This window comes from Colletotrichum karsti (assembly GCF_011947395.1).
Source record: "Colletotrichum karsti strain CkLH20 chromosome Unknown Scaffold2, whole genome shotgun sequence".
NCBI lineage: Eukaryota > Fungi > Ascomycota > Sordariomycetes > Glomerellales > Glomerellaceae > Colletotrichum > Colletotrichum karsti.
Genome location: NW_024065902.1, coordinates 646820 through 668365, shown reverse-complemented (window position 1 = coordinate 668365; position 21546 = coordinate 646820). Strand labels below are relative to the sequence as shown.

The 21546-nt window shown below is 49.6% G+C and overlaps 5 protein-coding genes across 5 annotated transcripts; 2 read left to right on the top strand and 3 right to left on the bottom strand.

Moving 5' to 3' along the window:
• Positions 1-3425: 3425 nt before the first annotated feature.
• Positions 3426-4655, bottom strand: CkaCkLH20_00747 (oxidoreductase; the record flags this gene model as incomplete). The annotated part of the gene is made up of 1 exon (XM_038883467.1): positions 3426-4655. One exon carries the CDS (start codon positions 4653-4655, stop codon positions 3426-3428), a length of 1230 nt encoding a protein of 409 aa, XP_038751062.1.
• A 2075-nt stretch (positions 4656-6730) lies between these two features.
• Positions 6731-8418, bottom strand: CkaCkLH20_00746 (MFS allantoate transporter; the record flags this gene model as incomplete). Its single annotated transcript, XM_038883466.1, has 4 exons — positions 6731-7078; positions 7134-7899; positions 7949-8053; positions 8108-8418. 4 exons carry the CDS (start codon positions 8416-8418, stop codon positions 6731-6733), a joined length of 1530 nt encoding a protein of 509 aa, XP_038751061.1.
• An 855-nt stretch (positions 8419-9273) lies between these two features.
• CkaCkLH20_00745 (glutamate carboxypeptidase II) lies at positions 9274-15036 on the top strand (the record flags this gene model as incomplete). Its single annotated transcript, XM_038883465.1, has 10 exons — positions 9274-10377; positions 10854-10980; positions 11037-11702; positions 11763-11961; positions 12048-12103; positions 12181-12872; positions 13017-13171; positions 13538-13629; positions 13686-13744; positions 13822-15036. The coding sequence occupies 10 exons, from the start codon at positions 9274-9276 to the stop codon at positions 15034-15036; spliced, it is 4365 nt and encodes a 1454-aa protein (XP_038751060.1).
• A 1021-nt stretch (positions 15037-16057) lies between these two features.
• On the top strand, positions 16058-18014 carry CkaCkLH20_00744 (lactose permease; the record flags this gene model as incomplete). Its single annotated transcript, XM_038883464.1, has 6 exons — positions 16058-16402; positions 16457-16723; positions 16797-16948; positions 17010-17260; positions 17327-17757; positions 17814-18014. 6 exons carry the CDS (start codon positions 16058-16060, stop codon positions 18012-18014), a joined length of 1647 nt encoding a protein of 548 aa, XP_038751059.1.
• Positions 18015-18273: 259 nt separating this feature from the next.
• CkaCkLH20_00743 (uncharacterized protein) lies at positions 18274-20574 on the bottom strand (the record flags this gene model as incomplete). The annotated part of the gene is made up of 3 exons (XM_038883463.1): positions 18274-20193; positions 20247-20426; positions 20482-20574. The coding sequence occupies 3 exons, from the start codon at positions 20572-20574 to the stop codon at positions 18274-18276; spliced, it is 2193 nt and encodes a 730-aa protein (XP_038751058.1).
• Between the last annotated feature and the right edge of the window lie 972 nt (positions 20575-21546).

The following is a 21546-nucleotide window of genomic DNA, read 5'->3' as shown; positions in this document are numbered from 1 at the left end:
TAGATATTATATTTATTATAATCTCTTTATAAGTTAATAGCTATTAGTTTAATTAAAACCTTTTAATAAAATAGAGATAAGTTTAATATTATTAATAAATATATCTCTATTATATAAAGTTATTTAGTTTAATATTATTTTTAATCTCTTTTAGTATAATATAAATATTACTATACTTAAGGATCTTTTAATAATATAATAATAAGATAGACTTTATAATCTCTTTAGCTATAGCCTATATATTAACTTTATTCTCTTTCTATTCTTATAGAGTATCTTAATATTTTATCTTTATAAAAGATATCTTATTATTAAAGTTCTTATTATTTATATTAAGATATTTAATAATAAACTTCTTATTATTATTAGTTATATTTAAATTAATATATCTTTTAACTTTATATAGTTTAATAATTATTATAATTTAAATATATTATTTATTATAGTTAGTAGAGCTCTAAAGAGTTAGCTTATTATTTATATTAATATTAAAACCTATATTAACTATTTAGATATAAAATTAATAAATTATTTTCTTATTTTAATTAAAGAAATACTTTAAAATATCTATTTTAATAATATTTTATATTTATATTAAGATCTTAATAATTTAATAATATATAAGGGATTTATTTTTATTTTAATATAGAGCTTTTATCTATTTTAATATATAAAGTTATTAGTTATCTATTTATTATAAATAATACTAAATATATTAAAAAATATTTAAATAATCTCTATTATCCCTATTATTTTATACTATTTATAATTACTAACTATATTACTTAGCTTAATTAGATATTAAGGCTATAATAAGCTTTATTATATTAAATTTACTAATTAATAGCTTAAATAATATATTAAATAATATATATAATAAGAGTCTACTACTAGAAATTAATTAAGCTTATAACTATTAAGTAATAGTTATAACTAATAATATAGTATATTAAATATTAATTAATATATAACTAGCTAAAAGGGGCTAAGTTAGCCTAAGCATTAGAAAAAAGGAGGGTATATAAACCTAATATAAATAAGCTATATTTAGGTAGGAATCTATAAGTAGATTTATTAAGTTAGTACTTATACTAGTTAAGCGGTGTAGGGTCTAATAATAAGCGCCTATTAAAATCTTACTGAGGAATATAACGACTAGTAATAGAGAGGATAAAGAAAGAACACAAACACAGACGATGGCCGCAAACGATCGAGATACATTCGAACTTGCCCGTAACTCATATCTTATATATTATACTCATTATGCTATTCATTGCGTGTTTAGATGTACTAACTAATTTATATCATTTAGAGGTAATGCGACATGATGATCCAATAAGCCCACTACCCGCATAAGATACCTCGGTCCTTTACAAACCACCTAAGTTTTAGCCTTGAAATCACATTATATGGTTCGACACCGACGCTATCAAGATTACGAACAGTTTCCTCTGGCTCGCGAGACGTCTGCTGACGCGCGACCTTTCCCCAAGACTCGAAAACCTCTCGGTCCAGACGGAAATCCCACGTTGCTTCTGTTTTGATGCTTGCTAAACCAGAACAGACCTCGTAACTGAACACAAATGTTTCTCCGTGATCACCGTGCCAAATTTCCATGATCTCAAGGCGGGGCATGCACGCTGCTGCCTTGCTAGCCACCAGCAGCAATGCGTTGGTCTCTCTCACGCTTCCGCTCGCCCGCGGGATTTGAGAGGAAAGCGCCAGTCGTTCAAGTCTTTTCCATGCGCCATACTCGCTAGGAAAAGACGGAAGGCTGCATGGGGAAAAAAATCGACCGCATCGATCGCTTGCGAAACGGCTAGGGATCGTAGATGGAGGCTGCTTCTCAACGCGGCCACACCAAGTTCTCGACTCAGCTTCTTCTGTCTGTGCGAGATCAAAAACAGTCCCGGCGCCTCCCAGACTGACAAATGTCTGACTTTGGGCGGCAAGTTAAGAAACAACGTGATAATCGCCTCGTCTCGCCCTCGCTGCTCAATTGGGTGGATAAGCCGCCATGGCTCATAGTTGATTTGGACAACGCGACTGAGTTTCGGGAGAACTTCGCTGAGAGCTGATGCAGATAAAGACCTGTACAGTTGTCTGTCAACCCCGAATCTCCAAACCACTGGTACTTCCGGTAACGGTGGCAGCTCGTCGTGGGCTTGTATGTCGAGCAAGTTACCGAGTAGTCGTTGGTGTGAACCTAGTTGATGAAAAGCTCGAGATTTCATTGAAGAATGGCATGATTCATATATTATTTGCTCAGCTGGTGTTGCGTTCTTTGGTTTAAAATATCCATGCAGTTTGTCGCTTGGCGAGCTAGCACCTATCCTCAGCCAGACCTGATGACCCGAAGAAGTTTTCCATGCCGAAAGAATCGAGAACATCGACCACAAGGCCTGCGTGAATATGATGTTGTTATCACGGATCGTCGTATCGCTTTCAGGTACGTCGCATGTCGAGCAATTGTACGGTGTCAGGGGAACGTGAAGCTTGAGGCGCTTGACGCGAGCTCTCCGCTTGTCTCTGACGATGCTGTCGAATGTAGCAATCTCTTTCTGGGAATATTCGATTCTGAGGGTTCTGAAGGTGATATCCTCAAAGAAGTACTGCCACTCTCGACTGACACTGGCAAATACGGCTATTTGACAACGATCGGTTTCTATTGTAGCTTTCAGGACCATGTCGCGTAGCTCTTGAGGTAGGTATTCCCATTTGTGAAACATTTTGGGTTCGCCGCTTTGGTGAATGGAGAAGCTTTGATAAGATACTGTAAATCGTTTCTGATACAAATCGGGATTGGTTATCGTTGTACCGGAGAGCTCTTGACTAGGATGATGTGCTCTTTTGGGTCTGACTGCGGCGTGCTGCTGTGACGGATGTTGGAAATCCAAATCGGTCTCCTTCCGGAGCGAAGGAAAACTTTTTTGGAAGAGCTATTGAGATGGATTTTATGAGACAGTCACTCTGGGAGACTTACGTTCGTTGTTCACCTGGTCGTATAGGTCTCGGTCGAGTGGTGAACGGTTCAGGGTCTGGAGGTTGTTCGTGACATTGTCAGGCTGTAATTAGTTCGCTTGAATTTAAGTCTGGCTCAATTCGTCCGGGTCATTATTTTAAAAATTTCTAAATGGTGCTCAAGGTGTACTCGTGTACTCGTGCAACTTGAAAATTAGAGTCAAGACCTTGATGTTCTAACAAGACTGCAGTACAAAGCCTACAATACAACTGCCAGTGTATGCAATCTCAACGTGATAGGCAACTAGACATATGCGAAAGTGAGTGTAATTGAAAGTACCTAGAGACACTCACAACGACATAGTTTTAAAGAAAAAGGCTATGCAGATGGGTTTCGGCATCCTATTCCCATAACAGTTAATGGGAGGAGACAACGGGTTCATCTTGGGAACTCCCTAAAGGGCTTATTGTCTTAGTACTAGCTCTGGATAGTTTGGCAACGGCCATCCGCCCTTTTCCTCGCTGGAGAACCTCGTCGCAAGCTGAGGCAAGCGAAGGAAGAAAAGCAACCAAACGATCCAGTGCAAGATAACAACGCCCCAATGCGTGTCTGGCATTATGAGCTTGATCATTGGAAGCCCAATCTTGTGGCACTCATCGATGAACGGCCGCAGAGTTTTGTCGTAGTTGGCGAAAGCCTGAGACAGGTCGTCGGAATGCCGGCTGATTTCTCCAGCCAAGACGTATGCGCCAACGAAGCTACTGGTAGTTCCCATGGCGCTGAAGGGAGATGGGCAGTGAGCGGCGTCTCCTAAGAGAACAACACGGCCCTTGTACCATGTCTTGGTCTGGACTTGTACGACCTCCTGGCTGTAGAAGTTCTCCGTTTCTTTCATGCCCTCGATGAACCGATCTGTTTGCCATCCTGCGTTGCGGAAGCGGTGCGCCCAGAACACCTTTTGCTGCTCGACCGATCCTCTGTGTATCAAAGATGCCTCTTTGGATTCGTCTTTCATGAAGAAGTATACTTGGGTCTCTTTCTGGTTGTGGGTTCTTCGGAACACCATCCGGCCTTCGGCGGGGTGATACACTCTGCCGATGTTGTTGTCGGTGCTCATTCGTGGGATAAACCAGTACGAAGCGTGCAGGCCTAAGTGTCGGTAGGGATCTGGAGCATCTTTGGGCTGAATTGCCTTGCGGATTCTTGAACCTTGGCCGTCTGCTCCAACTAGTATATCGAATATGTCCGATGTGCCGTCCGAGAAATGAGCGAGAACTGTTTCTTCGTCTTGCTCGAATCTCTCCACGGTCTTGTCGAAGAGGTACTCGACGTTGTCTTTGGTGGCATCGTAGAGAATCCGGACAAGATCCCCTCGCATGATCTCATATTCTGAAGTTCCGGTTTGGGCGCCCTTGCCAGAAGTATTGGCCAGCATTGTGGCGATGACTTTGCCATTGGAGTCGACCACGGCCATGCCCGCTTCGTCAACCCGGTGAGCCTTGATGGTTTCGAGAAGACCCATGCGCTTGACAACTTCAATCCCTTGCTCACGAAAGTCGATCTGCGCTCCATCTGCTCTCAGCGCTGGGTACCGCTCGACGATCGTGACGCGGTGGCCCAGATGTGCGAGCCATAAGGCTAAAGCCGGCCCCGCGCATCCTCCTCCACAGATTAAAACCTTGAGATGAGGCATTCGGCGCGTCTGTTTCGCTGTTCTGAAAGATCAACTTGAAGGTGAGGATAGCAGTTCAAAGGGAGTCAACTTGTGAGAATAAGAAAGCTCATTCCAGGCAAGACATCTTTATATCCACGACGTCCCCTTAGACTTCAAGACTTGACGTTTTAGTGCGCGCTAGGCAGCAGCCACTCGTCTCATCTGACTCAACCCGCGGCTCATCAACAACCGTTTCCGTCTGGTGTACCGAAATAACCTGTGAGGGGTATCTCAAAGAGGAGACGCATCAGCTCCGGTTCGTGCCGCCGCCTTGCGTGAGGTGTCGGCGCCCTAGACCCAGAAGGCCTTCTTGTCATCCACTCATACGAGGTTTCGACCATCCGTCCCGGATACTCGGCTCTCCCAGGATTTCATTCTTCTAGAGGTTGGAGCAGATTCACATACTGACAAGGCCCAAAGACGGTAAAGCCGAGCTAAACCCTAGAATGTGGTGGCTCATCAAACTATTCAGCTGCAAGAACTAAGCCATGTCTCACAACTGGAATGGAGACCCTACAGATTCAGAAAAACAGACTTTGTGGACAAGCTGTTGGAATGAAGGCAATGAGGAACTTCCAAAGAGCTTCTTTTCAGATTCTCGACGCTTTCATGGCGCCTCACTGTCGCTCAGATGCAGCTGGACCACCCGCCGCCTTAAGGTCGCGCGATCGGGGCGACTGGATGAGCATGGTGAGCCATATTAAGAATCTAGATTTCCTAGGATAGATCCTGGTCCGAGTTCCATGTTTCGTATGATATCATGCTACTACTTGGGGAAACGGCTCGTTCTCAAGATCATATCTAACGGGAAGACACCACTAGGCGGTCTGTTGCCAGGATCTAGATTTCCCGGGGTAGATCTACGTCCAATCTAGGCAGTAGGACCTAATGTAATTCTCGTGTGTCTTTGGCGACTTGATTTTGCTGATATTAGGGTTCACCACCTTAATAGTTTAACTTTTCATTTATTCGAGAAACCTCCTTTTCGTTTCTTCTGTTTTCTTTTGCTCTGTTGCCTTACGGCCGTCAGGGTCTTGCGCACTTACCTAGGGCACCGGAGATACCTGGCCGTGGTGTCTTATTAGAGAACGTATTTGGTTCGCGCTGCATCACCTTCTTTACTCTGCCTCTCAACAAAATTCCTTCTAGGAATTCATTTGTCCACCGACTTTCTCAAACCCTTCACCATACAAAGCTTAGCACATCCATCTCTCTATACCCGAGGCGAAATGGCGATGAACTACGAGGCCGGCGCAGTCCTAGCAGATGTTGGGTACGCAATCTATCGATGGGCCTTTGATAACTGTCCTGCTCGAAGCGTCGAGGATCCGTACTTTCACGCTATCAGCGAGAAATACTTTGCTATCCAAACAACTTATCTACACATTCCGCCTCAGTTTGGCTTCTTTTCACCTGGACCTTGCCGTCTACGGGGACTGGAAGGCCACTGGCTTATAGAAGTGGCTAGCTTTACTCGCAACATATGCCTGCTTCTTGTTGTTTGTCGTATCCTCGGTCTCCCTTACGCCTTGTTGCGAAAGATAGCGCTTCTGCCTCCGGTAGCATTCGTTTTTGTCTGGTTCATGATCTGTGTGGTAAGTCATATGACGGGACGGCTTGCCGCGCAACTACTGCTAACACCTTCTACTAATAGATTCGCCATACAGCACCGGCTTCTTCGCAACATGGTGAAATCCCTCAAGCTCCCTGAGGGTTGGCAAACGGTCTTTGCTGGGGTTTCATGAAGAAATCCATTTATTAGTGCCTTTTGGAGCCATCTTACGAATTCAGCTGACTCTCAGGGGCCGGCTGATGCATGATATCTTCATGGCCGATCGATGTCTCTTGCTACATATTGTTAGGGCAGGTGAGAAAAGTCTTACGGGCTGAGCCGAACTCGTTGTAACTGAAACTGACTGCTTTAATGTAGGCCATAATTCGCGTTTGCAGGAGCTATTAGCCGGGCTTCAGTTACGCGCCAAGTCAGTTGCCTCTTGTCGAGCCAAGACAGTATTTATTTGTGGCTTTCATGCCAGTCCCACAGTCTGGAAGCTCTAAAGCACGTATCTGAAGTCCGGGTTCTCCAAATCCGTCTTGTCGTGCATTCCAAGTCTCACTCCGTCCACCTTCTGAGCACCATCAACGGCGCCAAACTTCCTATCCCGGCGCTTATTCTCCCATGCCATGTATAGCCGGAGCACGACGGCAGTCAAGAGCGCGGCACAAAAACACACTAGAATTATGGCTATAGCAAGCACATATTTCGGTGCGTCTTGGCTTCGGAAGAAGAAAGGCCCTGCAATATTGCCAGCGGCGAAGATCATCAGGAGCAAGGTATTGGTAAATGCACGCTTCGTGTGGCCGGCAATGTTCTGACCGACAATTGTCAGAATGAACGGCCACTAAAAATACGTCAGTATCCATTCAGTCATCGTGCACCGTTCGAGTCTTACTCACCGTAACCGCGTAGGAGTTGATCAACCAGTAGGCAACCACTCGACCATACTTGTTCGCACCGGTGTTCATGGTTCCATATACTGCAGCGATACCCGCAATAGCGGGAAGCAGAGGAACTATCATACCCCAAGTCCGAAGATTACCGTACTTGATCGAGATTGTTCCCCAGACGATCATGCTGCCTGCACTGACTACCGACGACGGTAGACCAATCAGAAGCGTTCTGAAAGAATCAAATCCGAAGCCAGATATGACGAGACTTCCGAAGGAGGTTAGTCCACCGTTGGGGAGCTGGGTGAAGAGGACGAATGCCAAGATCAACCAAGTCTTGACGTCGATCAGGACGTGCCACATCTGGTAGTACTTCCACTCGTAGCCCTTGATGCCCGTCATGTTCTGCGCAACGCGTTGAACAGCAATGACCTGCTCTTCGTGCGTGAGGAAACGGGCCTTGTTAGGGGTTTCTGGCATCAGCAGAAGCCAAAGAACGCCCACAAGAATGCTCAGAATTCCAAGCACGAGGAAGATGTACATCCACGGCTTGAGGGCTGTGTTGGTGATGTGACCTAGCCCATAAGACAGCAGACTGCAGACGATAGAGAAGGCACCTTGCATGGCTGCCCATAACATTGTCCGAAGAACCTGTTCCTTTCTGGTGTACCAAATGGATGTGTAAAGAACGAAGCCTGGGGTCACCACGCTTTCCGTGACTCCAAGGAGAAAACGGACGATCATCAGGCCAGCGAAATTTCGAAGTCCCAGATGGCTGTTCTTGGTGTTAAAACTGTGGAATCACAGAGCGTAGGTTCACTTACGCTAGCATCAGAATTCCCCAGGCAATTACTGCACCAGAAAGGATCTGGACAGTCTTGCAGCGCTGGAGCAAGTAGTTCGCCGGATATTGTGCGACTAGATACCCGCTAAACAAGGTCAATTTCACTGTCATTATGAATCGTTGTCTTGTCAATACTCACAAGTAAAACATGGAGCTGGCCCAAGAATATTCGTCGCCGACGAGACCGAGATCTTTGCGGAAATCAAACAGAACTGCCCATCCTATGGCCACTTTGTCGACGTAGTTGAGACCGTAGAGGGCACACATGAGGACCAGAAGATGCATGTCGATCTTGCGTCTCACTCGATCAGCGACATCTTGTGGCACAGATTGCGAAATGCCTTCTTCGAAGATTTCGTATCCTTCATCGGCAACTTGACCCTTCAGGACTCCCTTCTCCTCCATGACGGAGTCTCGTGCCTCCGGGGCTGCCTCGATGTTGTCCTTCATTGTCGATGCTGGAGCGAAGACCAATAGCTAACACAAAAGGCTTCGTCTCCAATGTCTTGCATCGAAGGCAAGACGTTGGTTCGACAACACTATACATACCTCTTGGAGATAACAGGGATGGCGGTAGTAGATATGCGGTGATGTTTCTGAGGCTCGCTCAAGTTCGGATCAGCGATGCCGAACATCGTATCAAATGTGGTTCCGACTGCGGAGATAAAGAGACTCAGACTCCGCACGAAAGATGTAGAAAGTGCGCCTTCTTATCGCCATCTAGGTTGCTGATCCTTCTTCCAGGCTACAGATGCCAGACCAAAGGAATGGCCCCATTTGACTCGAGACCTACCGATAAGACTGCGGCCGACAAACTTGAGGACATGACTGCGGGAACCCACCCCGATCTCCAGACAAATCGGCCTACTACTAACGGTTAAAGCGTCAAGGGTATTGTCGTCAGGCGGTAGCGGTTATTTATCATAGCCAGAAGGTCTCGATCAATCATGTAATGAATCGGCTAACAGCTGAGACGAAGGTTGTTGGCCCTGGTCTGGCATGTCCACACGACATTGCATTGAATCTGGGGTTGATAAGCGATGTCCAATAGATTCTCATCGACAAACTCCAAACCCTTGGACTTTTAAGTTGCCCTCGGAAAACTACAACGATCAGCGGTGCGTCTGGCCATGCGGCAACCGATATCCGCTTCTTTATTTTGATTAGTGATCACCTAATACGCGAAAGAACGGCATTAGCAGCACTGAAGTCCTGTCACCAGAGACAACTCAGCACTCGACGACAATTCTGATATTAATCTCGTACCCAGCCAATCATAGTCAACACACTGCGGCGAAATACAATATGCAGATCCCGGAAATCGACAAAGATCATTGCCTAGATGTTCTTTCCAAGCTCATCCAAATCAAGAGCTATTCTCAGACCGATGGAGAGTTGGAAGCGACAAGTTTCATGGCGGAGCAGATGAAACGTATCGGGCTTCAAGCAGACATCTTCCCCTTCGACAATGGCCGGCGACAGAACGCCGTAGGTGTGTGGAAGGGGAAGGGACCTTCCGACGTCAAGACTGCTCCGAAGACGATTCTTTTCAACGGCCACCTGGATACCAATCCAGTCTCCGAGGGGTGGACCATAGACCCGTGGGAGGGCAAGATCGATGATGAGTTCATCTACGGCATCGGGGTCAGCAACATGAAGTCGGGTTGCGCAGCATACTTCTGCGCCGTCGAGGCGTTGATGCAGAGCGGGTGGCGGCCGAAGGGCGACGTCATCCTGACATATGTGGTCGGAGAGCTCCAAGGAGGTGTCGGCACGATGGCTCTCATTGAAAAAGGCCGTATCGGCGGTGCGGACTATTTCGTCAACTGCGAGCCTTCGGACATCAAGGCTGTCACGATGCACGCAGAGGCCCTTACTTTCGAGATCGAGATCATAGGCGTGACTCGACACATGTCTGCCAAAGAAGAAGCGTCTGATGCTATTCTCGCAGGATGCGAGCTGATCTTGCAAATGGACAAGATGAAGTTTCACGGTGCGAGATCCAGTGAGCATGAAAAGTGCAACAGGTGTTCAGTCGGGGTGGTCCACGGGGCGCTGGGCAAGGACTTGGTGGAATGGAGACCGGCTCAAGTAGCGGACGTCTGCAGACTTGCTGGAAGCGCGCGGTACGCTCCTGGTCAGACTCAAGACGGTGTCATGGCTGATATTCGTTATATTGTGGACAAAGTCATCAAGAGGTATTCGGGGATGTCGGCTACGGTAAAGCAGCGTTTTGAACCGACGATGCCTGCGTTCGAGGTCTCGCCCGATTCACGAATTGTCAAGTCTCTGAATCAGGCATATCGTCAGGTTCGAAATCAGGAGCAACCGACGGGTGTCCTGGCGCCGACGTGCTTCTACGGATCGGATGCTGGACATCTCTTCAAAACTCTGGGCATGGAAGGAATAGTCTGTGGACCTGGTGGGAAATACAACACTCGACCTGATGAGAAAGTTGACATCGTTGACTATCTCGACTGCATAAGGATGTTTATGCGTTTGATTGTAGATATTTGTGGTTGAAAACTGAATACATTGTAATCAAGTCGTGTGAGTTTCCAAACCTCGTGTCATTGTGTACACCCGCCATATTACCCTCCATTTACTAAACACACATCCATGTCCTTATCTCTGGCTTGATTTCCGATATCCCCGCGTCCAAGTGGAGACGGTATTCCTGCATGATTAACATGTACATAATATGAGTTCACCCTACTGCAGGCCTCGTCGTGCACTTCTTCCTGCGGGGAATCTAGACGGGAGCTTCAACTTCAACGCCGAACTCAACCACTAGCCCAACAGTACATGTACTTTCCGCCACGCCTCAAACATGGAGATCAAGGTAACCCAGCAAGAAGCTGAACAACTGATGTTGGAGATTCCAGAAGTGGCCAACCTCCGCCATTGGTCAAAAGAATACAGCGCAGAACCTCACCTTGCCGGTGACCTATCACATGCAGAACGGATCCGAGACCTCTGGCGATCGTACGGCATTCCGACTGAACTGGAACAGTACGATGTGCTTCAAAACTTACCCGTTTTGCAGAGATTGCAACTTCTCGCTCCAGACGGACATATTGCCTTTGAAGCATCGTTAACCGAAGACGAGATACCCCAAGACCCGACATCGTCACCCCAGAATGGGCTTCCTGCATTTCATGGCTTCAGTGCCAACGGAAAAGTCTGTGCGGAATTGGTTTATGCAAACTTTGGCGAGTTGAAAGACTTCGAGCTACTTGAGTCCAAGGGCATCTTCGTCAAGGGCAAGATCGTCATCTGCAAATATGCCAAGGTCTTCCGAGGCCTCAAGGTTCGCGCCGCCGAGAAGTACGGAGCAGCTGCCGTCATTCTCTACAACGACCCCCAAGAAGATGGGCAATACACCGAGGCGAATGGATACCAACATTATCCTCATGGGCCGGCGAGGCACCCTAAATCGATTCAGCGAGGTAGCGTTGATTTCTTCTCGATTGCTGTGGGAGATCCAACGACACCCGGATATCCGAGCTTGCCCGGGACCGACGTAGAACGTCAAGACCCAGGATATGCAACCCCCAAGATCCCGTCACTGCCCATCTCCTACGCCGACGCGATTCCGTTCCTGAAGGCCCTTGATCATCAGGGCCTAGGTCCAACTGAAATGGGTGGTGAAGGGGGCGACTGGGAGGGTTGTCTTGTCGGCGTTGGTTACTACACCGGGCCAAGCCAGTTCAAAGTCTCGTTGACGAATGAGAGTAAGAGCCTACTACAATCCTGACCCTTGGCTGAACTTCTGACCTGATCAACATTTCTAGGCACTTACAAGTATGCGCCGATTTACAATGTGATAGGCACAATCCCAGGAGTAACGCAAGAAAGCATTGTGCTTGGAAACCACCACGACTCCTGGTGTTGTGGTGCCATCGACCCGGTAAGCGGTACGGCTGCCATGAACGAGGTTGCTCGCGCTCTTGGTATGTTATGCCAAAGGGGCTGGAAACCGTATCGAAAGATGTGAGTCGCGACCGAAAGGTTTTCTTTCGTTGGTTTTTCGTCTCTTATCAGTATTTGCCAGCAAGAAACTGATTGAGATATTTCAGAATACTGGCCAACTGGGATAATGAAGAGTACGGTCTTGTGGGATCCACCGAATGGGGTGAGCACCATCAGGAAGAGCTGAGCAAGAACTGCGTCGCATGTAAGTCTTGAAATCGGTTCCGCTGACTCGCAAAGCTAACGTCCATTTTGACCTTAACGTCGACGAGGCCACAAACGGCGGACAGGTCCTTGGCGTAACCGGGAGCCCACTTCTAGCCAGCGTCCTTCGCGACGTAACCCGCATGATCAAATCACCCATCAACGGAGACAGCACTATCTATGACGACTGGCTCGGCGATCAGCGGCGAGCTGATCCAGACCGTCCGATGCCTGTCCTCGATCTCATGGGGACCGGGAGCGATTACACAGTTTTCTTCGACCACCTTGGTATACCATCCGTCGACCTCCTCTTCAACCGCCAAGGACAAGGGGTTTATCCTTACCACTCGAACTACGACAGCTTCTACTGGGTCGAAAAGTTTGGCGATGTTGGGTTCAAAAAGCATCTCGCCATGGCCCAGCTCTGGGGCTTGCTCACTGTCCGGCTGGCGGGTACGGGAAACATCTTGTTTGAGGCCGCGGAATATCCCAAGGTTCTTGCTGTTCATTCCTTGGAGATGAAGGCTAAGTATGGTCGTTCGCTTGATTTATCTGCTCTTGACGAGGCAATCGGTCGTTTTCATGCTATTGCTGTGAAGTTGGACACGAAACTGCCAACAGGCCCTCAGCCAGACAGCGCCATAAACAGGGCTTATATCAATCTTGAGCGCCAGTTTCTTCTTCCGAAGGGAAAGGGACTGCCTGGGAGAGAATGGTACCGCCACATGGTAAGTATCTTCCAACACACAATGATCAAGACCCGGAAAGATGCATTTCAGTCTCTTGTTTTCTATGAAGGTTCCGGTTAAGGGAACATCTATGAAAGGGTTGGTTCGTGGAGTTAACAGAACGTGATGCTAACTATTGTGCAGATATTTGCGCCAGGCCTCTGGTACGGATACGATGGAGTTATCTTCCCAGGAGTTGTAGAGTGTATGGAGGCGCAGGACACAGCAGGAGCCGCCGAGTGGATTCAAAGAATTGTTGCCAGTATTCAAGGCGCTACCGAGCTTCTCTCAAGCGCATCGTAGTCCAAGAAGAGGATTTGAACGCGCTACGGACAACTCAAGACTGATTGGTTTCGACTTTATACTCCGCTCCTTGACGCTTTCAATAATCTCAAATGACCTCAATATGCCAATATGATAAGTAATTCATTCATTCCAAAGAAGTGTAACCCCGAAGACCTCGCAAGATCGGGTGTAAGTCAGAAAGCGCCCACTTGGGGTAAGGAGACTCATATCTCCGCATCCTGATCGGGCAGGTGGGACTTGAAAAGCCCGTATTAATCCCTGTGGAGGACTTGGGGAAATTGCACGATGCGGAGGGTTGAAGCGGGGAATCGAACAGTTCTCGACTTCGATTGAGCGAGTCGCTGACCCGAGTGTTGAAGGGGTATTCAAGACGAGAAGAAGTCAACACACACTCGAGGACGCCAGGTCAAAATCGTCACCACCATGAGCCAAACGTGGACTCTGGCCGATGGTGCGTTAGTCCGTGACGGAAACGCTCTTGAACTGTTGCTGACTCGACTTTGTTAGTACAAAAACACCAGACAGCTGACGATTGCTGGATTGCACTCCACGGCAAAGTATACGATGTGAGAACATGGAGTTGAAGTCGCACCTTGGTATTGGTGCCCCGACCACGAAGAGGTTGCTGACTTGGATCCGGCAGATCACCGCTTTTCTCACCCACCATCCTGGCGGCAAGGCAATCCTCCTGAAAAACGCCGGCAGAGACGCGTCAGAAGCGTTCGACTCTTTTCACCCGGTCGAACTCATTGATGAATACCTCAAAGAAGACCAAGTCCTGGGGAAATTTGAAGCAGAGGTGGCTGTTGAAAGTGTACCAGATACCAATGATCCTCCAGTCATTCCAATGGCGCCGACTGCATCTCAGCAGTGCGGGTCAACGGTGCCCCCCGTGCCTCAGATCCTCAGCATCTCAGAGATGGAGTACTACGCCATGAAGAAGCTGAGCCCAAAGGCCATATCGTACTACGCCTCCGGCACCGACGACGAGATCACGAAAATTGGCAATGGCGCCATCTACCGCTCCATTCTCCTGAGACCGCGGGTCTTCGTCGACTGCACAAGCTGCTCGCTATCAACCACCATTCTCGGCAACAAAGTCGGAATGCCAATCTACGTCTCCCCCGCCGCGATGGCAAAGCTAGCCCACCCAACTGGGGAAGCAGGCATCGCAGCGGGGTGCTCAAAATTCCAAGCCCTCCAGATCATCAGCAAGAACGCCTCCATGTCGCCATCCGCCATCGTCCGGGCAGGCCCTGACGCGATCTTTGCCTGGCAGCTCTACGTGCTGAAGGACATCGCGGCCACGGAGAGGACTCTGGCGCAGATCCGCGCCATCCCGCAGATCAAGTTTATCGTGTTGACGCTTGACGCGCCGTTCCCGGGGAAGCGAGAGGCCGACGAGCGGTTCAAGATGGCCGAGGTCGCCGGCGGAGCCGCGCCGGGGGTCTGGGGCACGGAGTCGGGATTGACGTGGCGCAAGACGCTGACTTGGCTTCAGGGGCATACGTCGCTCCCGATTGTGTTGAAGGGAATTCAGACGCATGAAGACGCTTATGCGGCAACACTATTCCCGAGCGTTAAGGGGATTATTGTATCGAATCACGGGGGAAGGGCTTTGGATACCACGATGACGCCTGTTCAGGTTCTTTTGGAGATCCGGAAGTTCTGTCCGCAGGTTTTCGATAGGATTGACGTTCTCGTTGATGGTGGTATCAAGAGAGGGACGGACATTGTCAAGGCGTTGGCTCTCGGGGCGAAGGGCGTTGGGATTGGCCGAGCAGCGTTGTACAGCCTAGCTGTCGGAGGACAGGAGGGGGTTGAAAGGGCGTTGCAGAGTAAGTTTCCCCTACTGTAGTGTCTGACTATTGTCGGTTGCTTATGATGGACTAAACGAAAAACAGTTCTTGCGGATGAGACGGTCACTGCGATGAGGTTACTTGGGGTAGAGCGAGTTGATCAACTTGGGCCCAGACATGTAGGTTCCGGACGTTGGAACAGGATACTTCGGACCGCTGACGACCTGGTCAAACAGATTAATACGGACGCACTATCATCACACCTTTACAGCGGACCATCGGGTATTGAAGAAATAGAGAGGGAGTTGAGGCCAAAGCTGTAAAGCCGTATGCTGTCTTCTACGGCGACGCTTGCTGCCAGGCTCCTTCAACCTCAGTCACCAAGTAGCTACTTAGCTTAGATACGTTGACTATACTGGCCAATTTGGTGGAAACAAAACTATATGATGTTCTTATTCAGAGGCGGAGTCCTCACATGTGAAACGAATAACTCGATCCTCTTCAGCTTTGCCCAAGTTCTGAAGCACGTAGACAGTTCAGCATCGAGAACCTGTTGTCGAGACCACCATATACAGTCCCCCACAGTTACTTTTCTCTTGCAACTACTTCTCAATACCTCTTTGCCTAGCCTTGCTGCTATTAGCTCTGGTATTGCCCTTAATATCCGTTATTACCCCTGAAGTATTCGACCAGGAGCAACAACCGTGGAGTGGTGTAGTAGTGCCATGGCCCCATAATTCCTCTCACTAAAGGCGAGGATTTATATCCCCGCGTGGGACTCGAGTCGTACTACAACGGAGTGTTTCCGGGGATGAGAATCTGGGGCCCCAACTTCGTGCAGGGAACCGGCCTGGGGGCGGAATCGGCCGGAGACGATTTCGATCACAACGTGGGCTTATTATTTAGAGGAGTCCCGCCCCAATCTCGAGGACCGCAGTCATCGCACCGATTCTCGACAGCTACCTTAATTGAGCAAGTCAGTATCTGGAGACTGTTCGGTTGGACATTGCTCTCTGCGTTCTTTTGCTCCGTCCGAAGAAGTTCCTCCAGTCAGCAAGAGGCCGTCACCGGACGCCAACGATGGACGCAAACCGCGCAAAGGGCGACCCCGTCCTAAAACATGTGGACGATGCAGACACGGGGGCTGATACGTACGCCGCTATCATGGCAACTCAGAAGCCCGATCCTCGGGGGCCAGGATATATCAAGCTGTACATGCTTGCCTCGATGGTGTTCCTCTGCTCGACGATGAACGGTAAGCCAGATGTCCTCATCAAATTCCTCGAGGTGTTAACTTACAACTTCGCAAAAGGATTCGACAGCTCCCTTATGGGATCCATCAATGCGCTGCCCAACTACACCTCTTACTTCGGGTTACCGACGAACGGGAACACGAGCACTGGTATCGTCTTTGCCATCTTTCAGGTAAGATAGCACTCTTAAGGCTTATGAGAGAGGGCTCGCTTAAATCAGTGAAAGGTCGGTCAAATGTGTGGTGCGCTCTTCATTTGGATGGCGGATTGGTACGGCCGAACCTGGCACATCTTCTTCGGGTGTCTGGGAGTTTGTATCGGGACAATAGTCACTGCACTGGCTACCAATCTGCCCATGTTCATCGGCGGCCGCTTTCTTCTGTCCTTCTTCGCAACTTGCGCACACACCTCGGCCCCTTTGTACTTGGTCGAGATCTCTCCTGCCGCGTACCGAGGAACGATCGCCGGGATGTACAACACGTTCTACAATGTGGTGAGTTCTCCCAGAAGAGCGAGGTCGGAAGAGACTCGGTGCATGTAGACTGGACTAACGCAAGCGGTCGCAGGGCTCCATCTTGGCGACCTCTGCCGTTTACGCATGTCATCTTCATCTTGGCGACAAGGGTGACTTGGATTGGAGGATCCCGCTGTGGCTTCAGATGGTGTGTCCGGGACTCGTTTGCTTGTTGATTAAGTTCTTTCCCGAGTCGCCTCGTTGGTATGTACTCATGCTATCATAATGTTCGACGCAAAACCTGTTTCTGAAACCGCACACGCAGGCTCGTCGCCAAGGACCGCCACGAGGAGGCCAAGAACATCATCGCCGTGTACCACACCAACGGCGACGTCGAACACCCTCTCGTCGATCTACAAATGAGGGAGATGATAAACTCGGTCGATCCCACCCACGTCCCATCCTGGAGAGACCTCTTCGATCTGCGGGTTCTGGTAGAGACGCGGTCGAGCCGGTACAGGCTGATGCTCAATGTCGCGTTTTCATGGTTCGGCCAATTCAGTGGCAACAACATCAGTAAGACGATTCCGCACAAAGAAACCAAGATTGCGACGGGATGCTAACCACTTCATCCCAATTCAGTCTCTTACTACCTCCCGATCATGCTTTCAGGGGTCGGAATCAGGGACACAAACACTAAGCTGATCCTCAACATCGTCTACTCGGTCATCGGCTGGGTCTTCTCGACCGCCGGCTCGCGCCTGCACGACATCGTCGGCCGCCGCAAGATGCTCATCACCACCACGTCGGGCATGACGATCTGTCTGGCCATCGTGGCGGGCTGCTCCGCGGGGTACACCGACTACGGCAACACGACGGCGTCGACTGTCAGCATCGTCTTCATTTTCGTCTTCGGCGCCGTCTTCTCCGCCGGTTTTACACCGATGCAGCCCATCTACCCGGCCGAAGTGGTCAGCAACAAGATGCGCGCCAAGGCCATGGGCACGTTCAAGCTGACGGCCGGCGCTGCCGGTTTCCTCAATACCTTTGTTGGGCCTATTGCTCTTTCTAGCGTAAGTTTCGACGTGCTCTTTTTGGCTCTCGTGAATACTAAGAGGATGGCGGATAGATCGGATACTGGTTTTACGTCTTCTTCGTGGCGTGGGACAGCTTTGAGATTGCCTTCATGTACTTCTTCTTTGTTGAAACCAAGGGTTTCACGTTGGAAGAGTTGGATGAGATCTTCGAGGCTGAGAACCCTCGCAAGGCGTCTGTGAAAGCGAAGGAGAGGCAGACTCAGATCATGAGAGAAGGCGCCATCGTAGCGTAGTGGGAATATCTTGCAGACTCGCGTAATAGTAATGAGATGATCCGATGTGACCCGAGAATACAAATATTGTTAAGGAAGATCCATAGTTGGCTCGCAAATTAGTCGAAGCTCCACAGAGATTTTGAACGACATTGAGACTTGCCCAAGACGGTGTGATAACTCTTTACTATTGTCATTATCGTTAAGCTTGAGGATATATGGTTGAACGATTCTTACTGCCAGTTCGAGCCCTTTGCAAATCAGTGTGTCTTTCATATCTTCAACATCGCTCGAACACCCGGTACAGTCCCTTTAGATCCGCGACTTCCAACACAGCAGCCTTCATTAGCGATGTTGTGGCAACAAGCCTCGCCTTGAATGCAGGGAAAAAGATATGCTCCATGGCCCAGCGCACATTTCTGCGCCGAGTCAGCGTCTCTTCATCCAGGGTATCCTCCGCTTCGTTCCCATCCTCACCCCCAACTGTAGACGGTAGCTGCTCGGGCACGTAGAAAGTCGCCAACTCTTTCAAGAAAGTCTCAAAACATGGCTTCTCGTCGTTCCAATTGACGCAGGGCCCGAGACGCAGCAGAAATCGCGGCAACTTGACCATGGCTGGGGTGTAGCCCTTGATCAGAAGTGGTATGGTAAGCAGCTCGCCCGCTGGGCTGATCTCCAGAGAAAAGTACTCGCTTATCATCTCACGTCGCTCGATAAGCTGCGCAGCGACCTTCTCGACGACCTCTTCAACATCAAAGTCGTCCTCGGGTGACTCGAGGTTGTCCTTTTCTATCTTGGCACCTATGCAGAGGACCTCCCGCAAGTCGAGCGGAGGAGTGAAACTGATCATGCCAAAGTTCCCAAAGTCGGTGAGGCCAACTTGGTAACAGTACTCGTAACAGACGCGGCCGTAGTCAATTAGGTACAGCTTCACGCCGCCTTGTATGGCAGCTAACCGCCTGCGTTCGTCGACAATACCGACAAACGTGTGGTTGGCGAAAATTTCGGTGAGGTCATTGTGCATGTCTTCTCTGACCTCAGCACGAAGCTCTTTCACGCTGCTGAGCTTCATGGGCGCCAGGGGCCTGTCGATTGTTTCATACCGAATGTTCTCCGCGGCGGACAAGACGTTATCATCGGCCGCTGGCGAAGATTTGGACGGCGTTGCCGCGGATGCGGCAGGGAGCATGCTGGTGATTTTTCGCACGCTCGTATCGGTGCGAACAAGACTGTTAGAGTTCCTTCGCGGCCGCTTGGAGCCTGGCGTTTCTCTCGCCGGTGTGACTGGAGTGCCTTCGCTGTCAGGTTGTGGTGATATATCCATCAACTGTCTGCCTGGCAACAGGCTCTGCGTCATGAATGTGCGGCTGGTATCAAACTGGGCAAGCTTTGACCGGATATGCTCGCAAATCGACTGAATGATGTCATCCTCGTTGAGGAAATGAACCTCTCGTTTCGTAGGATGAACGTTGACATCGACGCGAGATGGGTCGATTTCGAGGCTTAGATAGATGAAGGGGCGACCACCCTTGGGAAGGAATGTGGCATACAGTTGCTCGAGAGCCTTCTTGATATTTCCCGAGTCAACAGAGCGGTGATTGATGAACAAGAGCAGCGTGGTCTTCTTGATGTGGTAGTTGGCGTTGGTTGCCCAGCCATTGGCCTTGAAGCCCCAACGGTCTTCGCCGGTGGAAAATTCCATCAACTCATTGGCGACGCTCGATCCGTAAATCTGGCGGATGCGGTCGACTTCGCTCGCAGCAGCTTGTATGGAAACGCTTGTACCCGACTCGCCGTGCTTCTTGCACGAGAAGCCCACTCCCTTACAGTGGATGGCGTAGCGGCCAACAACGTCGATGATTTTGTTGTACTCCTCCGCAGGCGATCTGAAGGCTCTTCGACGAGTGGGGACGTTGAAGAAGAGATCTTCGACGCTGATTTGGGTGCCTTGACGGCCGGCCGTGGGCTTTGGCTCGGCCGACTGGCCTGGTTTGGCCGGTGCTAATGCACCATCTAGGTAATGTGCACGCCATGCGCAGCTGGAGTCTTGGGTCTTGGTGGTGACTGAGAGGTGGGCGATGTGACTGATACTTGCCAAGGCCTCGCCTCGAAAACCGTATGTGGCAATGGAGGTGAGGTCTTCAAAGGAAGAGAGCTTGGAGGTTGTGTGACGCTCGCAGAGGATCTCGAGGTCATCTCGCTGCGAGCATATTAGACCCAGAGTCCGAGGCCCCGGGGCATAGTCCCACTTACCTGGATGCCGTGTCCATTGTCAGTGATTTGCAGCAGTTTCAGGCCGCCCTCCTTGACCAAGACCTCGAGGGTGGTGGCGCCTGCATCGACAGCGTTCTCAATCAGCTCCTTCAAGGCGTTCACCGGGGCGACGATGATTTCGCCCGCAGCGATTTTGTTGACGACCTTGGGGTCAAGAGCCTACCATGTCGGATCAGAATGCGATAAGTCAGATGAAGCGGGAAGTGCAACTCACTCGGATTCGACGAGGAGCACGAGACTCTTCCGGGTCTTCCTCCGCCTTTCGTTTCGTCCCAGACGACGAGTCGGTGTCCATCGCGTCGGTCATCTTCTCTCGATTTGGCATAGAATATCCGATTGTGCTGGTATCGATGCAGACACTGCTGTCACCAACAAAATGAGGCGAGGCGAGGCCGGCCGGGTCTTTGTCAAGGGTCTTCCGTTTGCACGATTCTCTTGGAGCAGACGATTTGAGCCGTGGCCGTTCTCATTTGGCTATCACGGCCACAAGTCTAGGAACATCAAGTGTCGAAGATTCTTTCGAATGGCAACAGAAGATGTCATTACATTGGGGAAGGTGCGTCCAACTTCGGTAGGTAGGTAACCCCACAAGCAGGCACCTGCCCCTTGTGCCTTCCTCCCCATTGCCTCCGTTCACGTCAGTAATTTTCAGGCGCGCTTGCCTTAGTCAGACGCGTCGCGCGCTGTCTTAGTCATCACACCACTTAAACTTCCTATTTCCTCTTCGTACTGCGGCCATCAAATCTGCTCTGCCTACCTACCTAAGATTCTTTCCAGCTTCTGCCAAGTTTCCAACATTAGAGTCAATATATGCAGGCATCAGCTGTATTCTCTCCCACTTCAAGCACGACACATCCAGCCGTCAATGGCCTCTCCGGACAGAGTACACTAGCAAATGCTCTGTACACATATACATGTCAGCACCCCTGCGCAACGATACCTGCAATACAACATCCTCGATTGCGGACCTGCAGCATCGCCAATGAGCAGCTCCAATCTCTCGGTCAGTTGACCTACCAAGGACCTGTTTGACCTTTCGCACATTCAACACCGCCGCGTTTGCTTGTCAGCCTCACCAACCAGAATTCGTCAATGAGCCAGGCTGGAAATCAGGGCTTCGTTTTTGACCATAAGCCACCACCACCATGACCCTCATTGGAGGCTGTGACGACGCCGACCTGCCATCCTATCGTGGGCAGCCCTGACGTCAAGACAAGCACTTTGGGCGTTATCTCGCAAATTCACGCCAGAAACGAATTGGAGCGGACAGAAGCAGTTT